Source organism: Aspergillus caelatus, assembly GCF_009193585.1.
Source record: "Aspergillus caelatus strain CBS 763.97 unplaced genomic scaffold BDV27scaffold_30, whole genome shotgun sequence".
In the NCBI taxonomy this organism is placed as follows: Eukaryota; Fungi; Ascomycota; class Eurotiomycetes; order Eurotiales; family Aspergillaceae; genus Aspergillus; species Aspergillus caelatus.
Genome location: NW_022475293.1, coordinates 1 through 24,181, shown reverse-complemented (window position 1 = coordinate 24,181; position 24,181 = coordinate 1). Strand labels below are relative to the sequence as shown.

The window sequence follows — 24,181 nt, the reverse complement described above, 5'->3', positions numbered from 1 at the left end:
AGCTTCGGCATCGCGTTGAGTCAGACGCCGTTCCGGTTTCCACCGAAGTCATCTGCCCGCCCCTTCGTATATTTTTTAAATTACACACTCCGTATCAATATGTAATATACGGTATCTCGCCGCTGGATGCCCAGGTTCTTTCTCGGGCATAAGGATAATGGGGAGACTTTTAGATTCGCTTTCACTTCAGCTGCAGAAAGGACCCGGGGGGTTCTTAGTATTAAATACGTTAATTGAGGAATTTTGGTGTCGAGAGGATGTTCACGACGGTTGCTTCCATGTAACTTCGGTGTAACTTCTAAAGGCTTGAAAGTTTGGTCCCTAAAGGACCCGCCAAGAAAAACCCGTTCCATATCTTGATTTTGTTGTTTGCAAGGCATGTCAGAATCCCGCAAACGGATCTCAGTTGGTCGTCCCGGTGTGGCTCAAAGTCGTCCTAATTGTCAGCACGTTCTGGCGAGAACATTTTGCGCCCTATGACAGTATACTGTCTTTGTCTGGTTCCGGCCCTATTCCGATTTCTGCCATAAGCTTCTTATCCAGGACTATATATAGATAGACAGTAGAGCCGTGATGTCCCAGTATCCAGTAAACAGCAGGCCTTTTGTGATCAAAGCAAGACTCTTTCTACTACTACTACTACTACTACTGAACCTCAAGTTCATTGATCAGCTATCCAATAACTTATACTCGGATGAATTCGATAACAACCACAGTGCCCCTTAGGGCAGCTTCACTTCCGAAGTCCTACCTGCACCTCACAATCCGAGGATGCACAGGTTCTGTTGCCACAGCTGGACTACGATGCAGCGGTCCATTGCTAGCGAGCAAAATCAACCACCAGAACACCAAGCGTTTCATCTCATCGACACCGCACACACAAACGAAGGAATTCTTTCCTCCACCAACTGCGCCTCACATCAAGGAGGTAGAGACAGCTTGGGCCCACCCTGTGTAAGAACCCCTTCACTTAAAGCATTCTGGTTAGTCTAATAGTGGGTGCTAACCATACTAGTTATACCGAAGAACAGATGCGCCACGTCACAGTTGCTCACCGGGAAACAAAGGACTGGGCAGACTGGGTAGCACTCAGCACCGTTCGATTGCTCCGATGGGGCATGGACTTCGTAACCGGGTACCGACATCCTCCTCCGGGCAAAGAACATGAGGCCAAGTTCCAGATGACCGAGCAGAAATGGCTCACTCGATTCGTCTTCCTGGAGAGTGTTGCTGGTGTACCAGGAATGGTTGGAGGCATGTTGAGACATCTAAGAAGCCTGAGACGGATGAAGAGGGACAATGGATGGATCGAAACTCTGCTCGAGGAGGCATACAATGAGCGCATGCACTTGCTCACCTTCTTGAAAGTCGCCGAGCCAGGGTGGTTTATGCGACTCATGGTCCTTGGCGCACAAGGCGTCTTCTTCAACGGCTTCTTCCTCTCCTATCTCATGTCGCCGCGCATCTGCCACCGATTCGTTGGTTACCTTGAAGAAGAGGCAGTGATCACCTACACTCGAGCGATTCAAGACATCGACCACGGGAAACTCCCCAAGTGGACAAACTTGGAAGCCCCGGAGATTGCCGTCCAATACTGGAAGATGCCTGAGGGCCAACGGACTATGAAGGACCTGCTGATGTATGTCCGCGCAGATGAGGCCAAGCACCGCGAGGTGAACCACACATTAGGAAACCTGAATCAAGCCGCAGACCCAAATCCGTACTCGGTCAAGTACAAGGACCCAAGCAAAGCCCATCCTGGCAAGGGCATTGCGAATTTGAAAGCAACGGGGTGGGAGAGAGAAGAAGTGATTTGAGTGTCGTCATTCACATTAAGGACCGTGTGCGAAAGTTTTTATCTCTCTTTCTCTTTTTTCCTTTCTTATTTTCTTTGTATTTTTTTTTTTTTTCTTTCTACTTGTATAGCACCTAGCAGGACTGGCCGTGCTGAAGCAAGTTTGTTTTATTATGGGATTTCATTGTGCCCGGCGCACGTCTTTTTCAGGCGCAATGATTGTTGCAAAGCACATATTTATTGGCATAAGGACAGATTGTAAATAGAATATAGAACTCCTCTTCTTGAATATGTTTGCCTAGAGTGGACGAATCATTGCCGTTTTGAAGCCATTTAATTTCATCTTGAAACACCGAAGCGTTGAAGAAAATGGGAAAAGGTGATCCGCGCTCATGAAAAGGTTGGTCGAAATCCGGGGCGTTCAGGTACGGGACCCGCTCTAAGCCCCAACGGGTCTAGCGCCCAGAGATAAAACAAAAAAAAAGATGGTAAAGAGAGCCATCGATAAGTTGGGAACCTCGGAGGGGATTCGCGAGACCCATGGATCACTTCGATGACTAGGTTCGCAGGGCTACAGAACAAGTCGACAGGAACATGCAGAACGGTCAGGGGCTTCTCTGGATAAAACGGAAGTACCGGCGTGACGCGAGATTGATTGATCTATTAATACCATCACTACCGAGGAGGTAATTAATTCCAGGAAGACGTGTTAACGACGCTATCGACCCGCTTCCCCTTTTAGTGGGAAAAAGTGCCCCCCTTTCGAACTTCCAAAGAATTGTTCTCTTTGCCGATCGATCACCGTTACCAATTCAACCGAGGACGAGTCCCTGTTTTTAATAAACGCCTGACTGTTGTTGTTGTCTCTGTCGACCCGACGTCCATCTGTCCTTTCCTGCTTGGGATTGAGATACATCATATTATCTACAACCAGATCTGTGTCCCTCCTTGCATTTCTCCCAGATCTATAAATTCTTCGACGGTGCTGCACATAACCCTCCCGGAAAGAGTCAGCGCATTAGATCCACGCGATTATGGATGAGTCTATCGAGTCCGAGTCCGTTGCCCCTCCTGTCCGAGCCTCTTCGCCCTCACCATCCATCGTACCGACGCCCGCGATTTCCTCGTGTCCTTCCCCGTCAGACCGCACCGTCTCAACCGTGTCGACCCTTTCATCTCGATCAGTCTCGTCCGCCACATCTGCCGATGCCAGATCCTCCGTGTCCACCGTCTCGTCGAGAAGACGAGGGTATATCCGACCCCAGGGGGTCGAGTTTGCTGAATCGGCCAGACACCGTGAGAGTGTGATGAGCTTGGGCAGTATAGCGCATCTGCAGTATTATTTTGCCCGCACAGGCTTGTTGGAAGGGAAGGGCGGCCAGGCTCGGGAGTGGAAGAAGAAGCAAAAGCCGGAAGACATACCGAGATTACTCCTCACCCCAAATGCTCGCTTCATCGAGGATATGACTGAAAGCCCGACGGACGAGAGCTCGGAACCCGCCGACGAAGAGTACGATGAGCAGGAGGTGATGCTGCCTCCGACTGTGAGCACCTATAGCGTGAAAACTTTCCACCTCCCGCCGCCGCCAGATCTCGTAGCCCTGCGAAAGGATCTCCGGGATGCGCTCGACGAGGCCGAAAAGATCATGGAGACGGTTGGATCCGAGAAGGAGCCGCCACGAAACATGAAGCCTCCACGTATCAACGTAGACGAACTTCCTGACACTGGCGACCCGACGAGCAAGATGTTAGCAGGAGCCACCCCATTGGGTTGGCACGAGATCCAGGGCATGCGTATTCTGGATGTTGTGACTCTTGCGATTCGGGCTGCTAGGATTTATTACACCGCCCACGAACGGCCAGAGCGTCTAGCCTCGATCAAAAGTGAGCGGGAAATACGCCAGGAACTGTTTGACATGCTGGAAGTCCTGAAACGATGGGCCTCCCGTAATTTTACCGGTGGACTCCGGGACGACGAGCGCTCGTCCATCATGGATTGGATGGCGAACGTGCGCAGCATGCTGGCGCAAGAAGTTCATATGGAGGAGGTGGAAGCCCAGGAACGACAAGGATGGGCTTGGGCACGTGGAGACTGGAGTGGTAAAGAGAGGGCGCGCGAGGAAGCCTTCCTGCGTAGTTTGCTGGAGACGGATGCATTGCCAACATGGACAGCCCCCGAAGGTCAGGTCCTACCAACTCCGATGCTCGAGTGGTTCCGAGACGGGCGCGGCCTGGTTCAAATCCATAACCAGGCCGTAAAGAAATCCAAGAGACCCTTCTGCGAAATCAAATCTTTCCATGAGGACGTCGCCAAACCGTACCGACGGGCGGACAACATTCGGTATTGGACTAAGGCTGCGGAAATCCGGTGGGAAACGAAGTTAGAAATGGATGTGATGGGGGTGGTCTACGGGAATAGTGATGAGGCTTGGAGGAAGTTTGACACAGCCCTCCTTACTTGGTGCAAGGCAGTTCGCGAAGAGCTGATGCGAGATTGGCGGGGGGCTGATTCAGGGAAGGCCGATGCAGTGCCTCCTCATGACGGGGTGGGCGTCGACCCTGCGTGAAGGACGCGATCGGTATGAAGGAGAGTTTTGGTGCCTGATGGCTGGGACCACGTACTGTAGTATTCTGGGCTCCCTATTACGTTTGTTTGCTGTCCACTTTGATACCCCTTACTTGCTGGAGACTTGCTTGCTATGTGGGAGTTTTTTTTTTTTTATCCGATGGATTTTCTCTTCTCTGGTGGCTCATATTTATATACTTCTTTTTGGCTGAGTTTATGGTCAATCTTGCCACTTTTGTCACATTTGTCTCTTCTTTTTTATTTCTCTATATTTAATTTTCTTTCAACAACTATCATGATTTTGGGGATATGCCTAAAATGATTATTTCGGAGTTCCAGTTGGGTTCCCATGGGACGTGTACATAACAGAAGAGACTCAGTGTGTGGACGGTACCAAACATACCATGAATTACATACCTGACCACGGGTTGTTTTTTCAAGGTTTGTTTTGATTATACATGTGAAGAAACCGGTAACATAAAAATGAATGGTGAATTGAGGAATTTCACAACATGAGAGAAAAGGGAAATAGAAGAAAAACAAGAGAGAAAAATAGCCGAAAGTAAAAGAGAAGAAAGAAGAATCCTAAAATTGAAAAAGAAACAAGACAACGACCTTACCTGGAAGGGGAAATATACACTACTAGTGGTGTTCTCCTGAAGGACGATCAACGGCTTCCGGAAAACAAGGGAGAGATGGAAAGTGTCATTCCGATTTCATACCCTTTTTTTTTTTTTCTAATTTCCTTTTAATTTAATTTTCCCAATTTCAACTTGCGGTCTTTTAAGGTTCCCTCCGCCGCCAGATTACCCGCTGCCCAAACCAAAGAAAACCAAAAAATACCACCTCAACAACTAACAACAACTACTCGTCCTACTACTACTACTACTTTACTGACTTACCATGTAGCCGATCATTTGTATCGCCCCCAATTGTTATTTTTTTTCAAGAGGACTCACGCCCGTGGACTATTCTTTCAACTCGTCTGACTGCACATAAATACTAACTAGTGGCTGGCTTACTAGTCTGATATATTTTATTGTTCTTTATTTATACTTGCAGACAACCAACAAAACAAGCGACCAGAGAAAGGGGGAGGGAGTGACCGTCTTGCATACCAACAAATTCCACCCCCAAGAACCCAAAGACGCGCCCAAAGAACGTTGATTTGCTCCAACCACATTCCACGCTATCTTCACACTACTGCACCAACACAAACAGACCACCAGGGCGGTCGCCCCCGTCAATACGTACCATGTTCACCACGTCAACTGTCACAACTGCACCCACCCACCCGGATTCCGGTCCGAAGACGCCCACGACATCGTCATTATCGCACTTGCTATCTTCTCCCCCTCCTCCTCCACCTCCCGCCGTCGCCGTCTCTCCTCCAGAGAATTCATCGCCGCGACGAATCAAGTCGAAATCATCCCTGCGCAGTCTCCGCAGTCTTGGAAGTCTTGGGAGTAGCTTTCACGACGACGATCTCGACGATATCCACGATCAGCCTGGGTCGGACAAATCCCTCATTCGTCCCTCCATCCTTCGCCGCTTGTCTCCTGGTCTAGCAGCGCGCGTCAAGCTATTGGATGGGAGTCACAAGACCGCGACTCCCACTCGCAGCCCAGGTGCCGTTGGTCGGATCCCCGAGGAGCATATCAAGGAATTAGATAGCCGCAACAAAGACCATTCGATCAAGATTGAAAAGCGAGGCCGGTCGTGGAATGGTGTGCATTTTGGTGGTAAAGGTAGACAACCGCAACAGACTGAGTCGACCTACCTGGAGGTTCACGACCCGGACATAGAATTGCCTTTCCCCGTGGAGTCAGAACCGGTAGAACCTGTCGAGGAAAGCTTTACGTCGGTCGCAGACCAAGATCCCGTCGAAGAAACACTCGTCGATCAAACACCAACACCAGACGCCAGCCCAACCCGAGAAGTGGAAGAAGTGGAGGAACCGGAAGAAGCTCCAGTGGCCATGGCTGCCGTTGCGTCTCCGCCAGCGCCAGTGGACATCGAATCAGGTGCTCCCCATAACACACAGGTCGAACATGTCCAAACAGATTTCGAGAAGTTCATCCAAAGTACTGGTGACAACGAAGCTGAGCAACCCCCGCAGCCTCCACCAAAAGACTCGCCGCGTCCCCCGTCGGCCAATTCGAACGTACAATCCTACTTTAACCCCCAGGGCTCGCAGCGTCCCGAATCAATATACTCCTTCTCTCGCGCGTCCTTCAGTCACCAGCTAACCCAGCTTACTTCCATCCCACTGCCCCAACCATCGTCCCTAGAAGCCAGCATTGCCGCAATACCAAACGCGCCATTGGCTGTCAAATCTCTCACTGGGTCCGCATCGCAAATTCAGATATGGATAAAAAAGGCCTCCGATGTGTTAAGTGGTCTCGATGCGGAAGACGAAGTGGAGTGGGCGGCAGCAGGCGGACGAGAAGGGCTAGACGGGATCGACAAAGCAATTACGCGGTTCGAAGGTCTGATGAACATTTATGTGAAAGCTATTGAAGATGTGCAGCTCCGAGACGACATTGGCGACGTTAGTGCCGACAGTTTGAAGACCATTGTGATCCAGATGGACGGTATATTACAAAGCTGGGCAGATATCAAGAATCGACTTCGAAATGTGAAGGAACAAGTGGAGCTGGCCATGGAATGGGAGGAGCTCTGGAATACCATTCTGGGAGATGTCAGCGCCGAGGTTGAGAGTCTGAGCCGACTACTCTTCGAGATCGAAGAGAAGCGACACATCAACATGGCAAATGCATGGGCTGCTGAACAGGAGTCGAATAGCTCTGGGCTCGATATTAGCGAGTTGGAGACCATCGTCGAGGAAACACCAAACAACGGCAGTTTTTCGAATAGTAACCGACATAGTATCTTATTCGATGCGCCACCGACCCTGGATACCCCGCTCATCCAAACCCCACAGGATGACTCGGAGCATGCGGACCTCATCGCTGTATTTGCCCGCATACAACCCTTGCGGGCATCCCTTGCGTTCTTGCCCATGCGGTTGTCCATGTTTCAATGCAGAGCGGAGAGGATTTTCCCCAGCGCCTGTGCGGAGATGGAAGAGCGGCGAAAAGGGCTAGAGCAGAGCTATAGGACCCTGGAGGCAGATGCGGAAGCTCTGCGGAAGGAGTTCAGTGAGGACCGGTGGGTTCTTGTTTTCCGCAATGCCGGCATGCAGGCGCGGAAAATGTTCCTGTCGGTCGAACGAAGCATTGCCAAGTTGCAAGAAGCCCTTGAAACAGGTGCCCATGTGCATAACCCGGCGGGACTAGCGAAGCGCGTTGAGAGTTACGAGGCCAAAAAGCAGCACTACATCCCTGCCATCGAACGAGTCATATCTCTTATTGAGAAGGGGGTGAAGGATCAACTGACGGTGAATGGTGAGACGGTGAACCTCCTGTCAGACATGGCGTCGAGGATGGATGCGCTGAAAAGGAGCGTGGAGGTGATGGATTCATCGCTTACGGAATTCAACGTGGCCCCGGGCCAGCACTTGCGCGACTCCATATCAACCATTGTCACCATGGACAGTCCCGCCACTAGTCTTATTGACACTCCTGGCAGCTCCCCACCCTCATCGGTGGTCATGACCCCTGCTAACAAAGGCTCGGGTGCTTCTTTGGGAAGCTCTAGCAGACGGGGCAGTTCTGTGGGCTCAGTCGCCCGGAGTACCGTGGCCAAGGTTCGACGATACTCAGGGATACCCCAGCCCACGGCAACCTTGACCAGCAAGAAATCGGCGATCCCGAAACCGACGCTGACGGCCCCATCTCCCTCCAAGCCAAGTGGTCTATTCACACCTACTCCGGCTGCGAAGAAGGTGCCACGCCTGCCTCCACCTGCCAAAGACAATCGCCCACGATGGAATTCGAGTGTGAACACCAATGATCTGGAAGTCGGCCATGTCTACAAATCGAGCACATCATTCCGCAAGTCCTCGGCTCCAAGCCGCACCTCCCGTCCCTTATCAATGATGTCCCGTCGGGACCTTGCTGCATCTCCCGCCCCCTCAACAACACGGTCCCCCAGCCGTGTCTCCAGCCGCGTTTCAAGTCGCCTTGCATCACGCAGCCCTAACCGCTCTGGTTCTCCCACGCCCAACCGTTCCCTCCTCGACCCTCCACCTTACAGCAAGCTTCGACGTGCGCCGGGGGCGGAAGGCATCAACAACACCCCTCGAAGCCGACAAAGCTTTGCCGGGCTGTCATTCGGCCGCAGTGTCTCACACGATTATAACCGTGGCCTGCTCAGTCCCACCAAGGCTGAACGCCCGGGCACTGCACTGGGTCATGGGGGCAGTCGTCGCATCAGCTTGCTTCCTTTGCCGCGAAACAAAAGCGGCCGGGATAGCAGTGCGGGCACTCATAGTAAGCTGAGTGAACGTCCACCGTGGCGATAAATTGTTCGAATCTGTCTGCGACGGAGTCTTTTTCACCGTATCATAACCACCCTCATCATCATCATCATCATCATCGGATTCTGTTTTATGTACTATTTCACTTTATACTCGCATATTTATTGCCCCTGTATTATGTGCATTGCGGTTCGGGTACTTTGTGGTGTCGCCATATACCATATCGTTGCGGGTCAGACTGGTTTTCTTGATTCCCCACTCGCATTGTGATTGAGATTAGCGTTCTTGTATGGTGCATGGCATTGTTTTTGATGAAATGTTTTTTTTTTTTTTTTTACTCCAGCTTTTTCTCAGCATTTACCAATTAATTGTATTTGATATAGCCAACAGGACCTTTAACTAAGACTTTCAATAAATCTCACATGCCTTTCAGAACGTATTTAAACATTCTCTTCATGAGTAGAAAAAGCAATCACCCTAGAATAACAGTTAATACTATATTAAGATAACCCAAGCAAAGATACTCACTGGATCATTCATCGTCCCCATAATCCAACAATGCTCGAGAAGATGTAACCCAATGGATTTATTCGATCTATAAATCTATATACAAAACCACCCTACCTAAGCCATCATACTTCCCTGATAAATACTCATCTAAACCAACTCCCTCCCAATAATCAACGCATCCACCAACTCCTCACTATTCGCCAACCGCGCTGCCCCAGGCACGCGACCAATGATCTTGAACCCCAATCGCTCCCAGATCTTAACGGACGCAACATTGTTCTCAAAGACCAGGTTAAAAACAGAGTATTTGTAACCCTAACGCCAGTCAACACCCACACATACACACAAAACCAAGGTTTGACAGCAAAAGAAAAAAGAACTTACCAACTTCGGGGCAAACTGCAAATACGTCTCGCCCATGACGATACCCACTCCACGGCCTCGCGCAGCAACTGTAGTCAGGAATCCTGCATTGCAAACATGCGAACATCGACCTGTATATATAGAACAATACCATATCAGCACTCGCATACTCACTCACACCTCACACTCAATATACCCTTCCACTCCCCACTCCCCCTCAAACAAACAAACACAAATCACCCACCCCCCTCCCAAAAAAAAAAGAAAGAAAAGGAAAACGAACCAGGATAATTAGGCTTAATATAAAAAGTCCCCAAACACTCCTTCTCCCAATCCCTCCCCTCCCTCAACCCCCCATTCTCATTCTCCTCCCCAAGAACAGCCACAACAGCAAAAGTCCCAAACCAATACTCCGCGAAACGCTCCAACGTCATCGGCTCCTCCATGGGATACGTACACCCGGCCTGAATCTCGGCGCTGAACTCGCGGTGGAGCAAGGCGACCAGGTCTGCAGGGATGCTTTGCGGTCCATTGGCAATTGGGTATAGGGTTACGGGGGAGCCGTCTTTCAGATGAGCGGATCGGGGGGTTAGGGTTTGGGAGGCTTGGAGGGCGGGTTGTGGTGGGGTCTTCGAGGATTGAGGGCATTTTCTTGTTTTTTGTTTTCTTTCCTTTGTTTCTTTTTCTTTTTTGTTTTTCTTGTTTGGTTTGGTTTTGGTTCTTGTGTAGTTTGGGAGTTGAATTTGGGATTTACTGGGATGGGTTCTGGGATAAGTTCTGGGGAATTGAAGGATGTTGTAGATTGCTATTTCTGGGGTATATAAAAGTTTAACTGGTTCTTATCGTGTGATTAGTCATTGATTCCTTTTTTTTTTTTTTTTTTTCTTTATGGTGCATGTTTTGGGAAGGGCGTGAGCCGGATATGGTGTTGATTGGTGGGGGTTTTAGAATAGCCGGATGCATGTACTTTTTCTTTTCTTTTCTTGGTTTACTTTAGATTGATTGTATTTTGGATATACTACCATTATTGATATATGCATATGTCAATGCACTATGTATGCATGTGTACTGTACATTACTGTTTCAGATATAGTTATAGTAACCCTTACATGGATTCGATTTATCTAGGGAGTATATGTATATACTGCCAATAATATAATATAGTACATTCTATTATACACCAGAACCCTGTTCGTTGACTGCATGTCTAGCACGTCCTTATCCGGACCATATAATATCCAGCATGGTGCCCCTCCTATCCCAAGCCACTGTAAGGTTTGGGAATGGTCTATCAGCGTCGTACCATATCCCAATATACCCTTCCGACATTGGGGGATACGATGGACAAGACAATTCAATAGTCATAGAGTATCGTGAAAACACCCTCATCCACTCATTTTTGCTCACCCTCACCCTCGCCCTCGCCCTCCGTGTTCTTGATAGCGTTCATGAGCTCGTATAATTGGCCGATTTGCTGGTCTATATAATACCATCGTTAGCCTGACATACACCCAAAAGAGGAAAAAGAACGAGTAAGAAAAAGAGATAGGAAGTAGTAAAAAAACATACCACTCATCTTATCCAACTTATCCTTATCCAATTTCTCCCCAACCCAGGTATCCCCCTCCAACTTCTGGGCATATAATTGCCACTCCGTCAAGAACCCGATCTATATTCGTTTCAGCAATATTAGCTTTATGTAACCCCACAGAGCATATACATAATAAGAGAAAGAATTAAAAAAAAAATAAAAACATACAATATGCAACGGATTCTCCACGTTCCTGTGGGCCCTAAACTCGCTCTTCAGGTAAGAGTCGCCGAGGATGCGCATCTCGGGGTCGAGTTTCTTGCGGTGGACGCGGAGGATGCGGCGGTAGAGTTGGAGGGGAGGGAGGAGGGCGAGAGCTTCGCTGAGGCTGGATTTGGAGCCCATGGTTGAGGGTGTGGCCATTAAGAGGCGGGATAAGGCGCGCATTGTGGTGGTTTGGTGTAATTGGGACTTGGGGTTGGTGTTGGGTTAGAGGAGAGTCGATACTGATGATGCTGATGATGATGATGATGGTACTTGTATTGCCGCGGTTCGACGGAGGCGGAGAGTGATTGGCCAATTGGAGGGCTGGGATTAGGCTTTTTTATCGGGTTATCTGATTGAGTCGGAAGTTCAATTGTTGCATTTATTTAGGATCATTGGTATAACTACTAGTATATTTGCTACGATTTGTTTCATGGTACATGCTGGTCATTCTATTGACGGCTGTTTTTATATTCATAACTGGGTATATTGAGTGATCAATGTCAACTGGTGTGTGAAGTGTGAATAGAACAAGGGAAATACATGAAAATGCTCCCCACTCCGTGCACATCCCACGTTTCCTTCGACACCATTTACGAACCCTCCGAAGACTCCTACCTCTTCCTCGACACCCTCGCCTCACCGGCCGAGTCAGTATGGCTCACTCAGCGCTTCAACGCTACCCCTTCGTCCCCAGACCAATCCACCGCCTCCCCATTAGTCGTTGAGATTGGAACCGGCTCGGGAGTCGTGCTCGGCTTCGTAGCAGCCAATTCGCAAGTGATCTTTGGACGACGTGATATCCTCCCTCTAGGAATAGATGTGAATCGGAATGCCTGCATCGCGACCCGTGAAACAGCCAATAAAGCAATTAAAGAACGACAAACTGATACCGAATCAGAAGAAGCCAACAGTCAGAAGACAGTGTATTTGTCCTCGGTCATGGCCGATCTAGGGAGCTCCCTTCGCCCAGGCAGTGTGGATGTCCTTCTGTTCAATCCGCCGTATGTGCCCAGCGAGGACCTGCCACGGTTACCCTCCGTCACGGAACAGGATGTCGACGAGACGGGAATGTCGAGGTCTGCCAAGTTCGAGCGCGACTCGTACTTCTTGTCGCTGACGTATGCCGGTGGAAGAGATGGGATGGAGACAACGGATCGGTTGTTGGATGAGATCCCGGGGTTGTTGGCTCCTGGCCGTGGGGTGGCATATGTGCTGTTTTGTGCGCAGAATCGGCCGCAGGGGGTTAAGGAGAGGATAAGGGCTTGGGGGGATGGATGGCAGGCAGAGACGGTTGGGAACAGTGGTCAGCAGGCTGGGTGGGAGAAGTTGGTTATTGTTCGGATATGGAAGGAAACGGCGTGATCTGGTGATGATGATATGATAGAGTACGGATATACAGAGATCAAAAAATAGAGCAATATAGACTAATGACCGATATGACTGATGATTGAGTGATGTTTTACAGGCCGGTGGACGTTGTTATCCGTCACATATTCTTTTCCAAAGTTTTATCATATTTCTGCGAGATAATCGTTTTCAAGTGTCGTATAGCAGACCATGCCACTTATACTTCTTTAGATGTCGATCCATGGATCCTCCCATCAACGCGTATCAGCTTGCAGCAATGTCCGATGATCTCGCTCCCTCGTTCATGCGTGATAAAACCCACACTTCCCCCGCGACAAGAGCCTAATCATGCCTTGAGCTTGCACGAGACCCGAGGTATGGCTGTCTGTCAAATCGTGTCAAAAAAACAATCGCATACGAGGACCGATAGTCTCGCTGATTTCAAGCGCTCCCTCTGCCGCTGATGCATACGACCAGAATCCGACAAAATTTATGAAAAAGAAAGAAAAAAAAAGGTAAATTAGAACTCTCTTTTTTCCCGCCCATTGCACAAAGGAATAATAGAAGCTGAACCCTCGAGGTGCAAAAATGAAACCATCGCAGATATCACCCAAAACGAATCAAATCGGAAGAAGAGAAGAACTCCTAGCCATTGTCTATGTTCCCGTTTAGAATCCACGTCCACGTCCCCGGCCGCGTCCACGGCCCCTGCCGCGAGGGCCACCACGGCCGCCGCCGCGAGCGCCGCGGTCAGCTTCCTTGCGCGCCTTGTTCTTAGGCTTCGGCTGGTCGTCGACAAGGAGGGTATCCAGTGGCAGACTGTCCGGGAGAATGTAGTAGCGGATCGTCGAGCCTCGGATGTTGATGGTGTCGAGCGAGATAGGGTCGCGGCCCTTGGGGGTCATCTTCACGGTGCGCAGTGCGGTGTTCATCTGCGGGGAAACCGAGGTGATTGTGCCATGGAGGATTGTGCCTGGAGGTCAAGTGTTAGAAGGGACAGGAAAGAAAAGACGTCTGACGGGACGTGTGCGATTGTAATCGGTGGGATTGCCAGAGCTGCGGCAGGGAGAGACTGACCATTCTTCAACTCAATAGTCACCGTCTCATTGGCGCACTTCATCAAAAACCTGGAAGCAAACCATGTCAGTATCAGTCGGCTAGCTTACGGTTGCGAATTGCTTGTGGAAACAGCTCTTCAACAGCTTGGGGCAACATACCGGACGAGCTTCATGGTGACGGTTACGCGCAAAACGCCGAAAAATCAGGTCGAAGAAAGAATGCTCGTATTAATATGAGTATTAATACAGACTTAATATCTGAACACTGGCGGGTTGGGCGGGACCAGATGTACCTTCAAGCCTTGCGATTGCTGTCTTGCGGCGGTGATTGCAGAGGTGGTTCATGCTTAGTCATCCACTCTCACGTTACTCATAACTAACTAGTCCGGACATTAATCGCATAGCTTAGTCATACGATGCATAGAAGGTGACAAGAGGTTCTACACAGTATACTACTAGTAACTTAATGCAGTCCTTGGGCAAAAGATTCCAGAAATAAAAGCTTCTATTGATGTGTCTACCAAGCGTACACGCCAGAGAAGCATGTGATGCAGCAGCGTTCATTCTCATAACCCGAAACATGCAACATCACACCAGCATCAAATAGATAGACAGATATATGAATTCTACTCTGCCCCCCAGTCCGATCAAATGGTATCTCAAAGGTCACAAGGAAAATAATAATCCTGAGGAAGTGAAAGAAAGAGAAGTAATCCAATGAAACCACCCAACACCATGCCAGTGACAATAAACACGCTCGCAGGTCATAGAACTCCATGTCGTGCCTTGAAGATGGAGATCTTATCATCGTAAAATAGAATTTCCCGTAGCCGAAAAGCCACGCGCGATTTGCTGCTCTCGAGATCGGAGTCGTATCCATCAGATGAACTGTGGTCGTCTGACGAGAGTTCTGAGTTTGACTCTATGGCGCTCCCGGCGCCGCCGTCATCCGAATCATCATCGTCTGTGTCAGACGGTGCCCAGTCATCACTGCCTGGCACAAAGCCTTCGCTGTGGCTGTCGTCCGCATCATCAAAGTCGTCTTTCTCACCACGCTTGCCCTCAAGGATTTCGTAGCACTTATTGATCATGCCAATGTAGCTTATTCCAACTTCGGTGCGAATAGTGATAATATCAAGGATCTGTAATGCGAGTTCCTTCGGGTCTCGGTGAATAGGATTGGTTATGTGAGGAATATGGAGGGCGCGTAACTGGGGCATATTGGGGAGCCTCTGGAGAAAATAATGCTAAAGAGAGTCAGCACGGGATTAACCACCTAGTGTTGAGAGAGACAAATTTACCCAGTCCTTGGAATGCATCGTCATCGATAGTTCGCGCAGCCGCGGCATACGGCCGCTAGTAATGAAGGTGATCATTTCCCGGGTGAACATCCACTTACGCCAGCGATTAGTGCTAATTTCGATTCCACCAGGTGACCGCTCTGTGCTATCAACTAAGATGTGTTTCAAACTTGTTCGATGGTTACGGATCACATTTCGATAGATAGCGTCAACATGTACGATAGAGTCGTACATCGGAGCCTCATGCAAAAACAAGGTCTCCAGTGTATTAGGCGCAATGGCATCCTTGATAAAGAGTAACAGGTATGGGGATACAGCATCTGTGTGAATATGCTTGAGCTTTAGAGAGTACTCCGAGGAGGAGCTATTTACGTCTTTATTTTCTGGTTTTGGACTACCGCGCAGTGCAGTGGACGGAGAAAACTGGCGACGGAGCGCTCTCCAGAGCTTTTCATGACCATCGCAGCGAAGGATTGTCAGGGTCGTGATCCGGGTCCAGTCTATCGCGTGCATCATGACTGGGATGGACAAAGAGACGCGCTCTAGTTCCAAGACCTCCAACTTCAATCTGTCAGACTTAGGGCTAGTCGCTGAGGCGGATGTAAAGGGCTTGTTGATGCCGATACACTTGCTTGATGGTCCTGGTAGATCTCCAAGTCTAGATGGTTGTGTGGGATATGGCTCCTCGGTCACTTGGGGAGATGTCACACTGTCCATTCTAGAAGCGCCGGTGGTTTTGGGAGAGTGCTCTAGAGGTCCTGTATCCGGAAGTTGTGTAGTCGAATGTCCACTCGAAGTGCCGTTACTAGCAATATCCCCAGCTGGCGGAACCGTCCCGCTAAGCCCCTGGTGACTGCCATGCTGACCCGGCTGCACTTCTTTTGAGGAAGGCTGATCGGCTGCTAGTTCAAAGGGAAATTGAGTGTGGGGATTACCAAGGAGGACACCGAGTACACCGCCAACTTTAGGCCAACCGGACACCACAGGGTTGGACGCGTCTTGTTGCACAGGAGACCAGCCTCCTAATGCTTTTAACCAATTATATTGGTAGACTCTCGAGGAAATCCCGATGCGTAGTTCTTTTAAGCGCCCCCGTGAGCGCTCAATGAGTACAGCCATTTCCTCGATATATGATGACTCATCTATATCGAGAACGCTTAAGCTCTTCAGTGGGGGTAAGATCGAAAGAGTAGGATACTCTACATGGGCGTAATTTTGTAGACGCGTTGATCTAGCGGATGGAGAGATAAAGGGAGACGGCATGCCCGGTAGTGTCATGTCTGATGGTGTCCGAACTATGCGTATCATGGAGTTATCGTGCCAACGAACCCAAACACGTTCCAGACGGCATTCATGTCCCGGTCGATCTGCTAAAGATGACAGCGCTATCCAGACGTCCCGCAAAACGCCAGTCGGCATATCCCAAATGAAAGACTCTAGGTTTATCATGCGAGCGATTGCCAACGCTACCAGAGTTCCCAGCATTTTGCCCGTTTCTTTCGTCACAGAGTACTCTTGGACACACTCTGGCGGTCCATTGCCCACAGAAAATTTGCGTGTATACTGCGCATAGTGATTCCCTCGACGTATCCTCCGTATGCCATCTGCCTCAAGTCGGGAGCCTTGTTTAACATGCTGGGCGCTACAGCCGCAGTGATGGCAGGGCGCAACGGGACGGTGGGGTGGAGGAAGCTCGTGAAAAACATCTTCGCCCATTACTAATGTTGCTAATCCGTAAGAAAGAGCATCGACACCCGTGGGATGGACAGACGGTGACATTGGTTCTGGCCATACGATATCAAACCGAGAATACATTTGAGGAATCGCTAAAGCATGCAGACTGGAACATGTTAGAGCTAGCGAGGTGAGGTCGTTGGTATGCGTCACCTATATCGTTAAAGATGGCTATAATTAGCAACAGAGGGGATAGGGTGATCTAAAAGGAAGTCGACCCGTGCTTACTTCTTTAATGATTACCTGCAATATATCCATGGGTAGGTCAAGCAAATGCAGAGGCCGTCTGATAACCCCCAGAGCTTTGTCATCGCGTACGAAGTTATTTTCTACCGGTTCCACTCCGGACCTCTCAACTTCCTGAGCCCGCAAGCTGTTCGAAGATGATATTGCTGTGGAGTCACCCATGGTCCCCTGTTGGCAATTCATGGATTCTAATGCAGGTTGCTTGTACTCCAGGAGATGCTCTTGACCCCCCTCAGAAGTCGTGCTCGCACTTGAAAGAAACTCATCGTCGTCATCCGAGTGCTGAGTTAAGTCGGTGCTGATTCTAAAACCCGCGTACGCGCTGCTGGCCTCTGCCATGTTATTGACAGATGAGGTCATTGCGTACTAGTAGCTGCGCACAGATACTCGAGATAGTTATGGGACATTACAAGGCCAACACAAACAAGCGAAGGAGAAGGTAGCAGTGCCAGTAAGAAGATCGTCCTCCTTACGTCGCGATAGCTCCTGATTGTTTGATGCGGAATCTGGCGGGTCAAATCCGGGGTAAAACGAAGTAGGTAATATTAATGAGCTGAGGTTGCGGCGGCGGGAACCACCAAATGGCTCGTACCACAGAATGATGCCTATCCAATCAAACCCGGTCAAGTTTCAGACACTTCAGAAGTACCCATGAGGGACAAATCGTTCCACAACCGTTCTGGTCAGGAGAACTTCGTATATTGCACAGTATCGTCGAGAGTCGAGCAAATTTAGTGGGTTGTGGAAGGAATGCCGACTTCTTTGTTGGTCAAGTTTGGGGTCATCCGTGAGCCTGAGGTCATTTAAAGTCACACTAACAGCGGCACGTTCGCCGCCTTGGGCCGATCAGTCACCTTTCCCCACACCGCACGTGCCAGTTGCTTAGTTCTACAAATATAGTACCTAACCGAGTGCACTACATTCAAAGCATTCATACAACAGTGTGTGAATTGAACAAAAAGAAGAAAAGGAAAAAAGCCCTAAGCATGTAACTACATGATCTTCCTACATCTGATAACTTTGATAGCCAACAGAGGCTCTTATCATTTACTGGAATTTGCGGTGGAAACCACATCACAAATTCGACCAACAAACCCCTCAAGTCCAGAAGGTAAGCCTGAGCCATGTGCAGAAGCCAAAGCAGCCGATGCCCCTGGCATGAGAAGTATGCGAGACCCAACTTCAACCCATTCGACTGACGTCACGAAGCAACATGTAATCTTGACATCCCTAACATTTGAATTGGCCGAAGACCTGATCATATGGTTGAGTTCGGATTGGTCACTTTTATCGCGATCATTCACATCGCTATCAAAGCTGAAGAACTCAGGTTCTGTTGGCGATGGAGGTGAAGAGACGACTTCATCATCAGCAAGTGCCATACAAGTCACTTTTACTGTGGACCGAATGTTGGCAATGTATACGATCGCATTCCCTCCCAGAAGCAGTGGTGGGGATAGCGAGGAAGCGAACTGACTAGAGTCAAAGCTAGCGACAAAGCCTGTGTGGAATAATAGCGATTTGGGAATGGAGTTGGCAGGCGGTGCTGGAAAGCTGGCCAGGATGATTCCTTTCCGAACCCTGCCAAGCCGAGGAGGTGGCTCGTCTTGGGAACTAGGGAGGGGCTCCACGCCTACTGTGCCTACTTGGTCTTCAACCAACTTCCGGACGGGCAATCGGAGGTTCCGAACACTGACTACGCGAACACGCTGCCAGTGTGCTTGAGTTGGATAGGGTATCTTTCCCGGAAAGGATCCTTGAACAAACGAGGTGGAGAAGTCCCCCGATGATGGCCTACTCCGAAAAGGTTCAGACTGGGGCTGGGCGTCTGAGCGCCGCTCTGAACGAACCCTACCTCCATGTTCCAGTAGGGCGTTGTCAAGGAGAGGTCCGATGACCAGCTCGTCACCTATTGAAATTGATCCGTAGCGGACCAAGCCACAGAGAACCACCCCGTGGTTCTCCTTTGAGGACTGTTCCGCGGACATTGAGTAGACTTTCGACGGAGGGATGGCAAACACTTCGTCAACATCGAAAATGTTTGTGGGAAGTGACGGTGGTGGTAGTGCCTTCGACGGGGAAATGGTTCGGAGTGATGGTCTTGCAGGGATTGGGAGATATCCCAGCAAAGCATGTAACCTCCCTATTCCCGAGCCATCGACAGCACTTGTGAGGATTATTGGGACGGTGGAAGACCAGTTCTCAGTAGTAGCGATCAGCTTCTTGATTTCCATACTATCCTTTGGTCCGACCTGATGCAGGTCTAGTGAAGCCTCAGAACTGCCGGGTTGTACGGGCAGCATGGCGGGCTTTTTGCCGGAAAGTTTCAACGCCGATAGAACTTTCGTAAGATTTTGTTTCAAGCTAGCGCGAGACGCAAGGTCCATCTTAGTAATGACCACTACTGTAGGGATCTCTAACTTATTGCAGAGGTCGAGGTGCGACAATGCCAAGTTGATATCGGTAGTTTGCTCCGCGGAATCAGGCTGAGGCTCCTTTGTGGTCACATCGTCACAATTTGCCGGGATACACAGAAATACATAGTGCGGAGCCCAGCTGACCAGACCCCGAAGGGTAGACTTTAGATAACGAACTGATCCCGGGAGGTCAGAGACAAATGCTAGACGTCCCTGTGCCGAGGCTGCATGTACATCGTCCCACGCTGCAACATTGCCCGATGAATAATTGACCACCTCGAGGGTATCCTCGGACACTCCATTAGCGGCGTACCCTATCAGTTCATGTGCAACTGAGCTAGTGACTCCGGAAGAAATTTCATGCCGATGCTTGAGTAGACCAAGTCTGCTGGTGCCTCTTCCATTGTCAAGGACAGATGAGGTCAGTGTGCCCAAAAGCGACGATTTTCCAGCTGTAGTTGGGCCAGTGATGGAAATGCGTATTTGCTCCGTTTTGGAGTGATCGCCCTCCAATATTCCTTGTCTGGCCGCCAGTGACGGTGACTTGCCCTCGTGGGAACCATTCTTTGGCGATTCAATTCGGTAATAATCCCAATCCGGACTCACTAAAGCCTCAGCAACCCAAAGGTCTTCCGCATGAACTTTGCCAACTTCAGCATTTGGCGTACATGCGTCCTCGGTCCACTCGCAACTCCCAACGATTACCCGGCGAAGAATTTCAACCTTGCAACCAAGGCTACCAGCCATCACCTGTAAATTCAGCAGACTCTCTTCCAGCTCGTCGTAAGTGAGTCCCACAAATGTGCCATCGTCGGCAACTCCGATCTCGTACAGAGCACCCTGGCTCTCCTCAAGACCAGGGAGTAAGCGAGCCGGTTTCTGAGGGATACCAAATTCCAATGCTGCCTCTGGGAGAACGGGGAGCACAAGATTGGCAGCGGTGGACGAATGGAAAGGCGATGACTGCTGTAAGCGCCACAGAAGTTGAGTTGTCAATTGCTGCAATCTTTGCTGACGGCTCTGGGTAGAGCGAATTTGGAACTGTTTCGAGGCTGAATCATAACTGGAAGATGTTGGAACCGAGGTTGACAAAGGCAATCGGGAGTGATAGGAACCACCAACGAGATGACCGGTGGACATAGCTGTGTAGAGTCTTCTTGCTCGAAGAAGAAGATGCAGCTTGTACTCAGTTGGTCCTTCTTGTGGCTCCGGCTCTAATTTCGTAATGCCGTAGTCAGATAAGAAATTGGGATCTGGACGATCCAGATTGGTAGCGGACTGATTCCGAGTCACACTACGGCCCCCTGTCCCAGCTACCTGTGGAGTGGAGGATCCGGAGGTGGACCACGGTGAAGAGACCCTTGGAGGGTCAGGATCGTAAGTAAAGATGGACGCCATACTTCAGGCTTTTCAAGGCAAAGTATATCAAAAGCACGCCGTGGTTCTGAATCGGAACAACGTGATGAAGCGAGCGGTTGAACAGATAATGACTCAGATAGGTACCAGGCTAGACCGAGGTATGCGAGGAGGTAATAAACAGTGTAAGTGCCAGCAAGCTTGGGATACTTTACATAGGTTGTAGAATGCTATTGATAATCGAGTCATCTTGGGGTCCCAGAATATTGATGTTAGAGATGTAGTTGTGGGCGCAATTGGCCGGAAGCTAGACAAGTCCTTCCAAAGAGAAGGTCCTGGAAAGTCATACAAACATAGGCAGTTGACACTTAAAAGGACGCCGACGGCATGGTGGAGAGCATACAGTGAGTCACTTGGTGGTCCCTGAGGAATTAAGGCATCCCATCGTCCTTGTACTGCATGACACGCTACGGTCAGGTGATGCGTGATGTAAGCATGTGAGGGGCCACGTGGTGGTTACGCGCCTGAGGCATGATGCGAGCATCTCGAGAACATGCCGTCCCTGACCTGCGAATACAGCCCTTTCTCTTCCTTCCGGAGAGAAACATGCATTAACAAAGAATTTGGCTATTAAAATCAGTACTTAGGTTCTGCACGTATCAAACCCGAAATATTAGATGAGATCTTTGAGCGCGTAGATGGTTCGCGACTATGCTTTGGAATTGTATAGTGTAGGCTTAGCCTGAGAAGAAAGTATGTACAATGTATATCACTATATCTGTCAATTTAGTGTACCCTTACTCCACCATGCATATAGATAGGAATGCAGAGCTGTCTATATATCTCTTGCAGACTCGCTAAATCCTTGTCATGAGAAGGATTCGAAAATTCGTTCCCTGTTCTAGGCTCCCCATGGCGCCGAACTCCGCTCCTGGAAGGGTATCGAGGGACGAGCTTGTTTCGCTGCAGTCATTTGACAGTGACTTTGAAACAGGCAACGTGGTGCTCCGAGTTGAACAGTATTGTTGTAGAAGTAGGCCGCTGGGATTCGATGGAGAATCCATTCCGCCACGGGCGCAATCATCACTCGCTCGACGTTTCCCTCCCTCCACCTTTACATTTCCCTTGAGAGACATGAATATTTCGAGCTGTTGTTCGCGTAAATACTGCACCACAGCTGGGGCATTCTGCTTTGGCAACCACGCCTGACTTTTCCCTTTGATGACGGAGTAAATTGCTAAACGTTGAAAATTCACGGCCGTTGCATCCGTGATCCCAACATTGCGGTTTCGGTCGGAAGCTGATGACGCGGACTTGCTGTTCTGGGTCTGAGCCTGACGGTGCTGTATCGGGAGACGAGTATACTGTTCCTGGTGTCATTATATGTTGTGACTGAGGGCTCACTGCTAAAGAGCTTGGATTTGACCTGGAACTTTGTTTGTCAGTGTACAAGTTCGAGTGGAAGCGAGTAGGGATGTGACTGACGATAGTGAAGGAGCGTGGGAGTAATAATATTCTTGATGATTAACTAAGTAAGAGGGAGGCCTAGAAGCTAGTCAGTGTCGTGACTTCCTTTTAGATACCCTGGCAACCTTACGATGAAGTAAACGAATGTTCCGCTATTGTTGGAGGGCTGCCTGCAATGTGGCTGTTGGGAAAGGAATATGGAATGGAAGAACTATACAATGCTACAAGTCAGTAACTTTTTGTCTAACGAGCCGTGGTTGTAAGAAGATGGCCTACCTTCGGGGATGCTGTCGGCTCTGAAGCAGACCTGGATGTGGCGAGCAAAGATATTGAGGTGCCGGAATTCCGGGCTGATAAAACCCTTGCGTTGTGGCCTGCGGAGGATGATATCCGACATGGTATCCAGTCGATGGTGGGAGAGTCTGTGGTTGGGGAAACGGTTGTTGGTCCATCGCCATCGAGGAAGGATGAAGAGGATGTGATGGCCGGCTTTGCCAACCATAACCTAGATGAAGTTAGTCCGAAATGCCATGGACCTGCGTGAATAGACCGTTTTAGGTATCGTACTGTGTGTGTTATTATCTGCCATACTTGCCATCAAGTCGGTCTTCAGCTGTGCTTGGATAGATGACTCAAAGCACGGTGTTCTTTGTCATAAAAGTTCTTATTAATAGATACTCTCGGTGCAGACCATGACCAACATACAGTGAATTTTCTATCGGGAGTTCCTCTTGGATCTGCCTGGATAGGCCAGAGGGCGGTTGATCTTCGTGCTCTGGCCTTAAAAAGTTTGATTCAAAACCTAGCGGAGTACCAAAAATGACCGGAGTGGTTTCAAACGACGAGGAGGAGCTTGAGCTGCTACTAGATCTGGTTGCTGAGTCTTGTCCTTGAGAGATCCTGAAGCCGGATAGTGCACTTGAGCTCTGCAGACCCAAATACGAGCCCGAGGTAATCGGCGGACTAGTATTCCGCGGCTGTAAAGGCTCAATCCAAGTCGACGGATGAAGTCCGAAAGAAGAAGCGGATGACTCTGACGTGCAACTCAGATTCCGCAGTGGAGAGCCAGCCAGGTGTCTGCGATCACGATAAGAAACGTCAGGTAAGTGATGTGTTTCAAGTGTTATGGTGGACATTTGAGAGGTATAGTACACTGATTTAGCAAAACAGAAAATGGGAATGGTATTGAATTTAGACAGACAAAGTACAAAGTTAATGAAGAGGGAGAGAACAGTAGAAACCCCGAGACCACATACATATAAGGTGATCATATAGTGGGAGAAGGGGACAGTGAGGGAGGGAATGGCGAGGGGAAAGATCACTGGACCTACAGTATAGAAAGATGACAAGCGCAGACTGAATCCTTTCGACAACCACGGCGGTAATGTCGAAATCCAACAACTGTACCCTGTTGGCAAAAATAATGCAAAATTATACAGAAACCAATGAAGCCATCCCCAGGAAACCGAGCAACGGCGACTATTTAAACGTCCTAGGGTCAACAAATGGAGAAAAACGGATGAGGGTAAGCGAATAAGCAGATTCGCCTGGGGGGAAAACCAAAGATAGTTCGTTCTGGTTTAGTACTAAGTCTACAGCTCAGCTTATGGTAAGTTCGGTTTTACTTTTAAGGTGATCGTTTATTATCCAATTTGTCTATTATTTTCTATTTTTTTGATTTGCCTAGAATTTAATTTCTAATACCTTTTAGTTAGCATGATTCACACTGCCACTTGCCTAAGGCCTGTCAGACTTTCTCCTAAAACGCAAGCCAACATCGATGATCTTGCCGTTTGACTGACTGGCTGCACATTGTGTTTCGTTTTTTTTTTTTTTTGTTTG

The 24,181-nt window shown here is 49.3% G+C and overlaps 10 protein-coding genes across 10 annotated transcripts; 5 read left to right on the top strand and 5 right to left on the bottom strand.

The window, feature by feature from the left end:
- Positions 1–595: 595 nt before the first annotated feature.
- Positions 596–2,127, top strand: BDV27DRAFT_123203 (alternative oxidase; the record flags this gene model as incomplete). Its single annotated transcript, XM_032065812.1, has 2 exons — positions 596–954; positions 1,016–2,127. Coding segments are annotated over exons 1-2 (1,057 nt in total), but the record flags the coding sequence as incomplete, so codon positions are not given.
- A 364-nt stretch (positions 2,128–2,491) lies between these two features.
- BDV27DRAFT_123202 (uncharacterized protein) lies at positions 2,492–4,516 on the top strand. The gene has a single exon (XM_032065811.1). It carries the CDS (start codon positions 2,830–2,832, stop codon positions 4,360–4,362), a length of 1,533 nt encoding a protein of 510 aa, XP_031930890.1. The 5' UTR covers positions 2,492–2,829; the 3' UTR covers positions 4,363–4,516.
- BDV27DRAFT_123201 (uncharacterized protein) lies at positions 4,450–4,844 on the top strand (the record flags this gene model as incomplete). Its single annotated transcript, XM_032065810.1, has 1 exon — positions 4,450–4,844. A coding segment is annotated over exon 1 (157 nt), but the record flags the coding sequence as incomplete, so codon positions are not given.
- Positions 4,845–5,201: 357 nt separating this feature from the next.
- Positions 5,202–9,069, top strand: BDV27DRAFT_123199 (KAR9 family protein). Its single transcript, XM_032065809.1, has one exon. It carries the CDS (start codon positions 5,617–5,619, stop codon positions 8,785–8,787), a length of 3,171 nt encoding a protein of 1,056 aa, XP_031930888.1. The 5' UTR covers positions 5,202–5,616; the 3' UTR covers positions 8,788–9,069.
- A 330-nt stretch (positions 9,070–9,399) lies between these two features.
- BDV27DRAFT_154562 (uncharacterized protein) lies at positions 9,400–11,593 on the bottom strand (the record flags this gene model as incomplete). The annotated part of the gene is made up of 6 exons (XM_032071984.1): positions 9,400–9,567; positions 9,637–9,746; positions 9,899–10,180; positions 11,023–11,094; positions 11,185–11,284; positions 11,375–11,593. 6 exons carry the CDS (start codon positions 11,591–11,593, stop codon positions 9,400–9,402), a joined length of 951 nt encoding a protein of 316 aa, XP_031930887.1.
- A 215-nt stretch (positions 11,594–11,808) lies between these two features.
- Positions 11,809–12,775, top strand: BDV27DRAFT_169093 (S-adenosylmethionine-dependent methyltransferase; the record flags this gene model as incomplete). Its single annotated transcript, XM_032074945.1, has 1 exon — positions 11,809–12,775. Exon 1 carries the CDS (start codon positions 11,954–11,956, stop codon positions 12,773–12,775), a length of 822 nt encoding a protein of 273 aa, XP_031930886.1. The 5' UTR covers positions 11,809–11,953.
- A 99-nt stretch (positions 12,776–12,874) lies between these two features.
- On the bottom strand, positions 12,875–14,139 carry BDV27DRAFT_123195 (mRNA splicing protein SMD1). The gene is made up of 3 exons (XM_032065808.1): positions 13,978–14,139; positions 13,838–13,887; positions 12,875–13,733 (listed from the first exon to the last, which is right to left on the bottom strand). Exons 1-3 carry the CDS (start codon positions 13,989–13,991, stop codon positions 13,429–13,431), a joined length of 369 nt encoding a protein of 122 aa, XP_031930885.1. The 5' UTR covers positions 13,992–14,139; the 3' UTR covers positions 12,875–13,428.
- Positions 14,140–14,277: 138 nt separating this feature from the next.
- Positions 14,278–17,864, bottom strand: BDV27DRAFT_62258 (uncharacterized protein). The gene is made up of 3 exons (XM_032077126.1): positions 17,082–17,864; positions 15,120–17,006; positions 14,278–15,065 (listed from the first exon to the last, which is right to left on the bottom strand). Exons 1-3 carry the CDS (start codon positions 17,457–17,459, stop codon positions 14,583–14,585), a joined length of 2,748 nt encoding a protein of 915 aa, XP_031930884.1. The 5' UTR covers positions 17,460–17,864; the 3' UTR covers positions 14,278–14,582.
- Positions 17,865–18,019: 155 nt separating this feature from the next.
- BDV27DRAFT_123192 (uncharacterized protein) lies at positions 18,020–21,282 on the bottom strand. Its single transcript, XM_032065807.1, has one exon. It carries the CDS (start codon positions 20,912–20,914, stop codon positions 18,143–18,145), a length of 2,772 nt encoding a protein of 923 aa, XP_031930883.1. The 5' UTR covers positions 20,915–21,282; the 3' UTR covers positions 18,020–18,142.
- A 390-nt stretch (positions 21,283–21,672) lies between these two features.
- BDV27DRAFT_169091 (uncharacterized protein) lies at positions 21,673–22,928 on the bottom strand (the record flags this gene model as incomplete). Its single annotated transcript, XM_032074944.1, has 5 exons — positions 21,673–22,298; positions 22,358–22,417; positions 22,470–22,550; positions 22,616–22,844; positions 22,907–22,928. The coding sequence occupies 5 exons, from the start codon at positions 22,926–22,928 to the stop codon at positions 21,956–21,958; spliced, it is 735 nt and encodes a 244-aa protein (XP_031930882.1). The 3' UTR covers positions 21,673–21,955.
- Between the last annotated feature and the right edge of the window lie 1,253 nt (positions 22,929–24,181).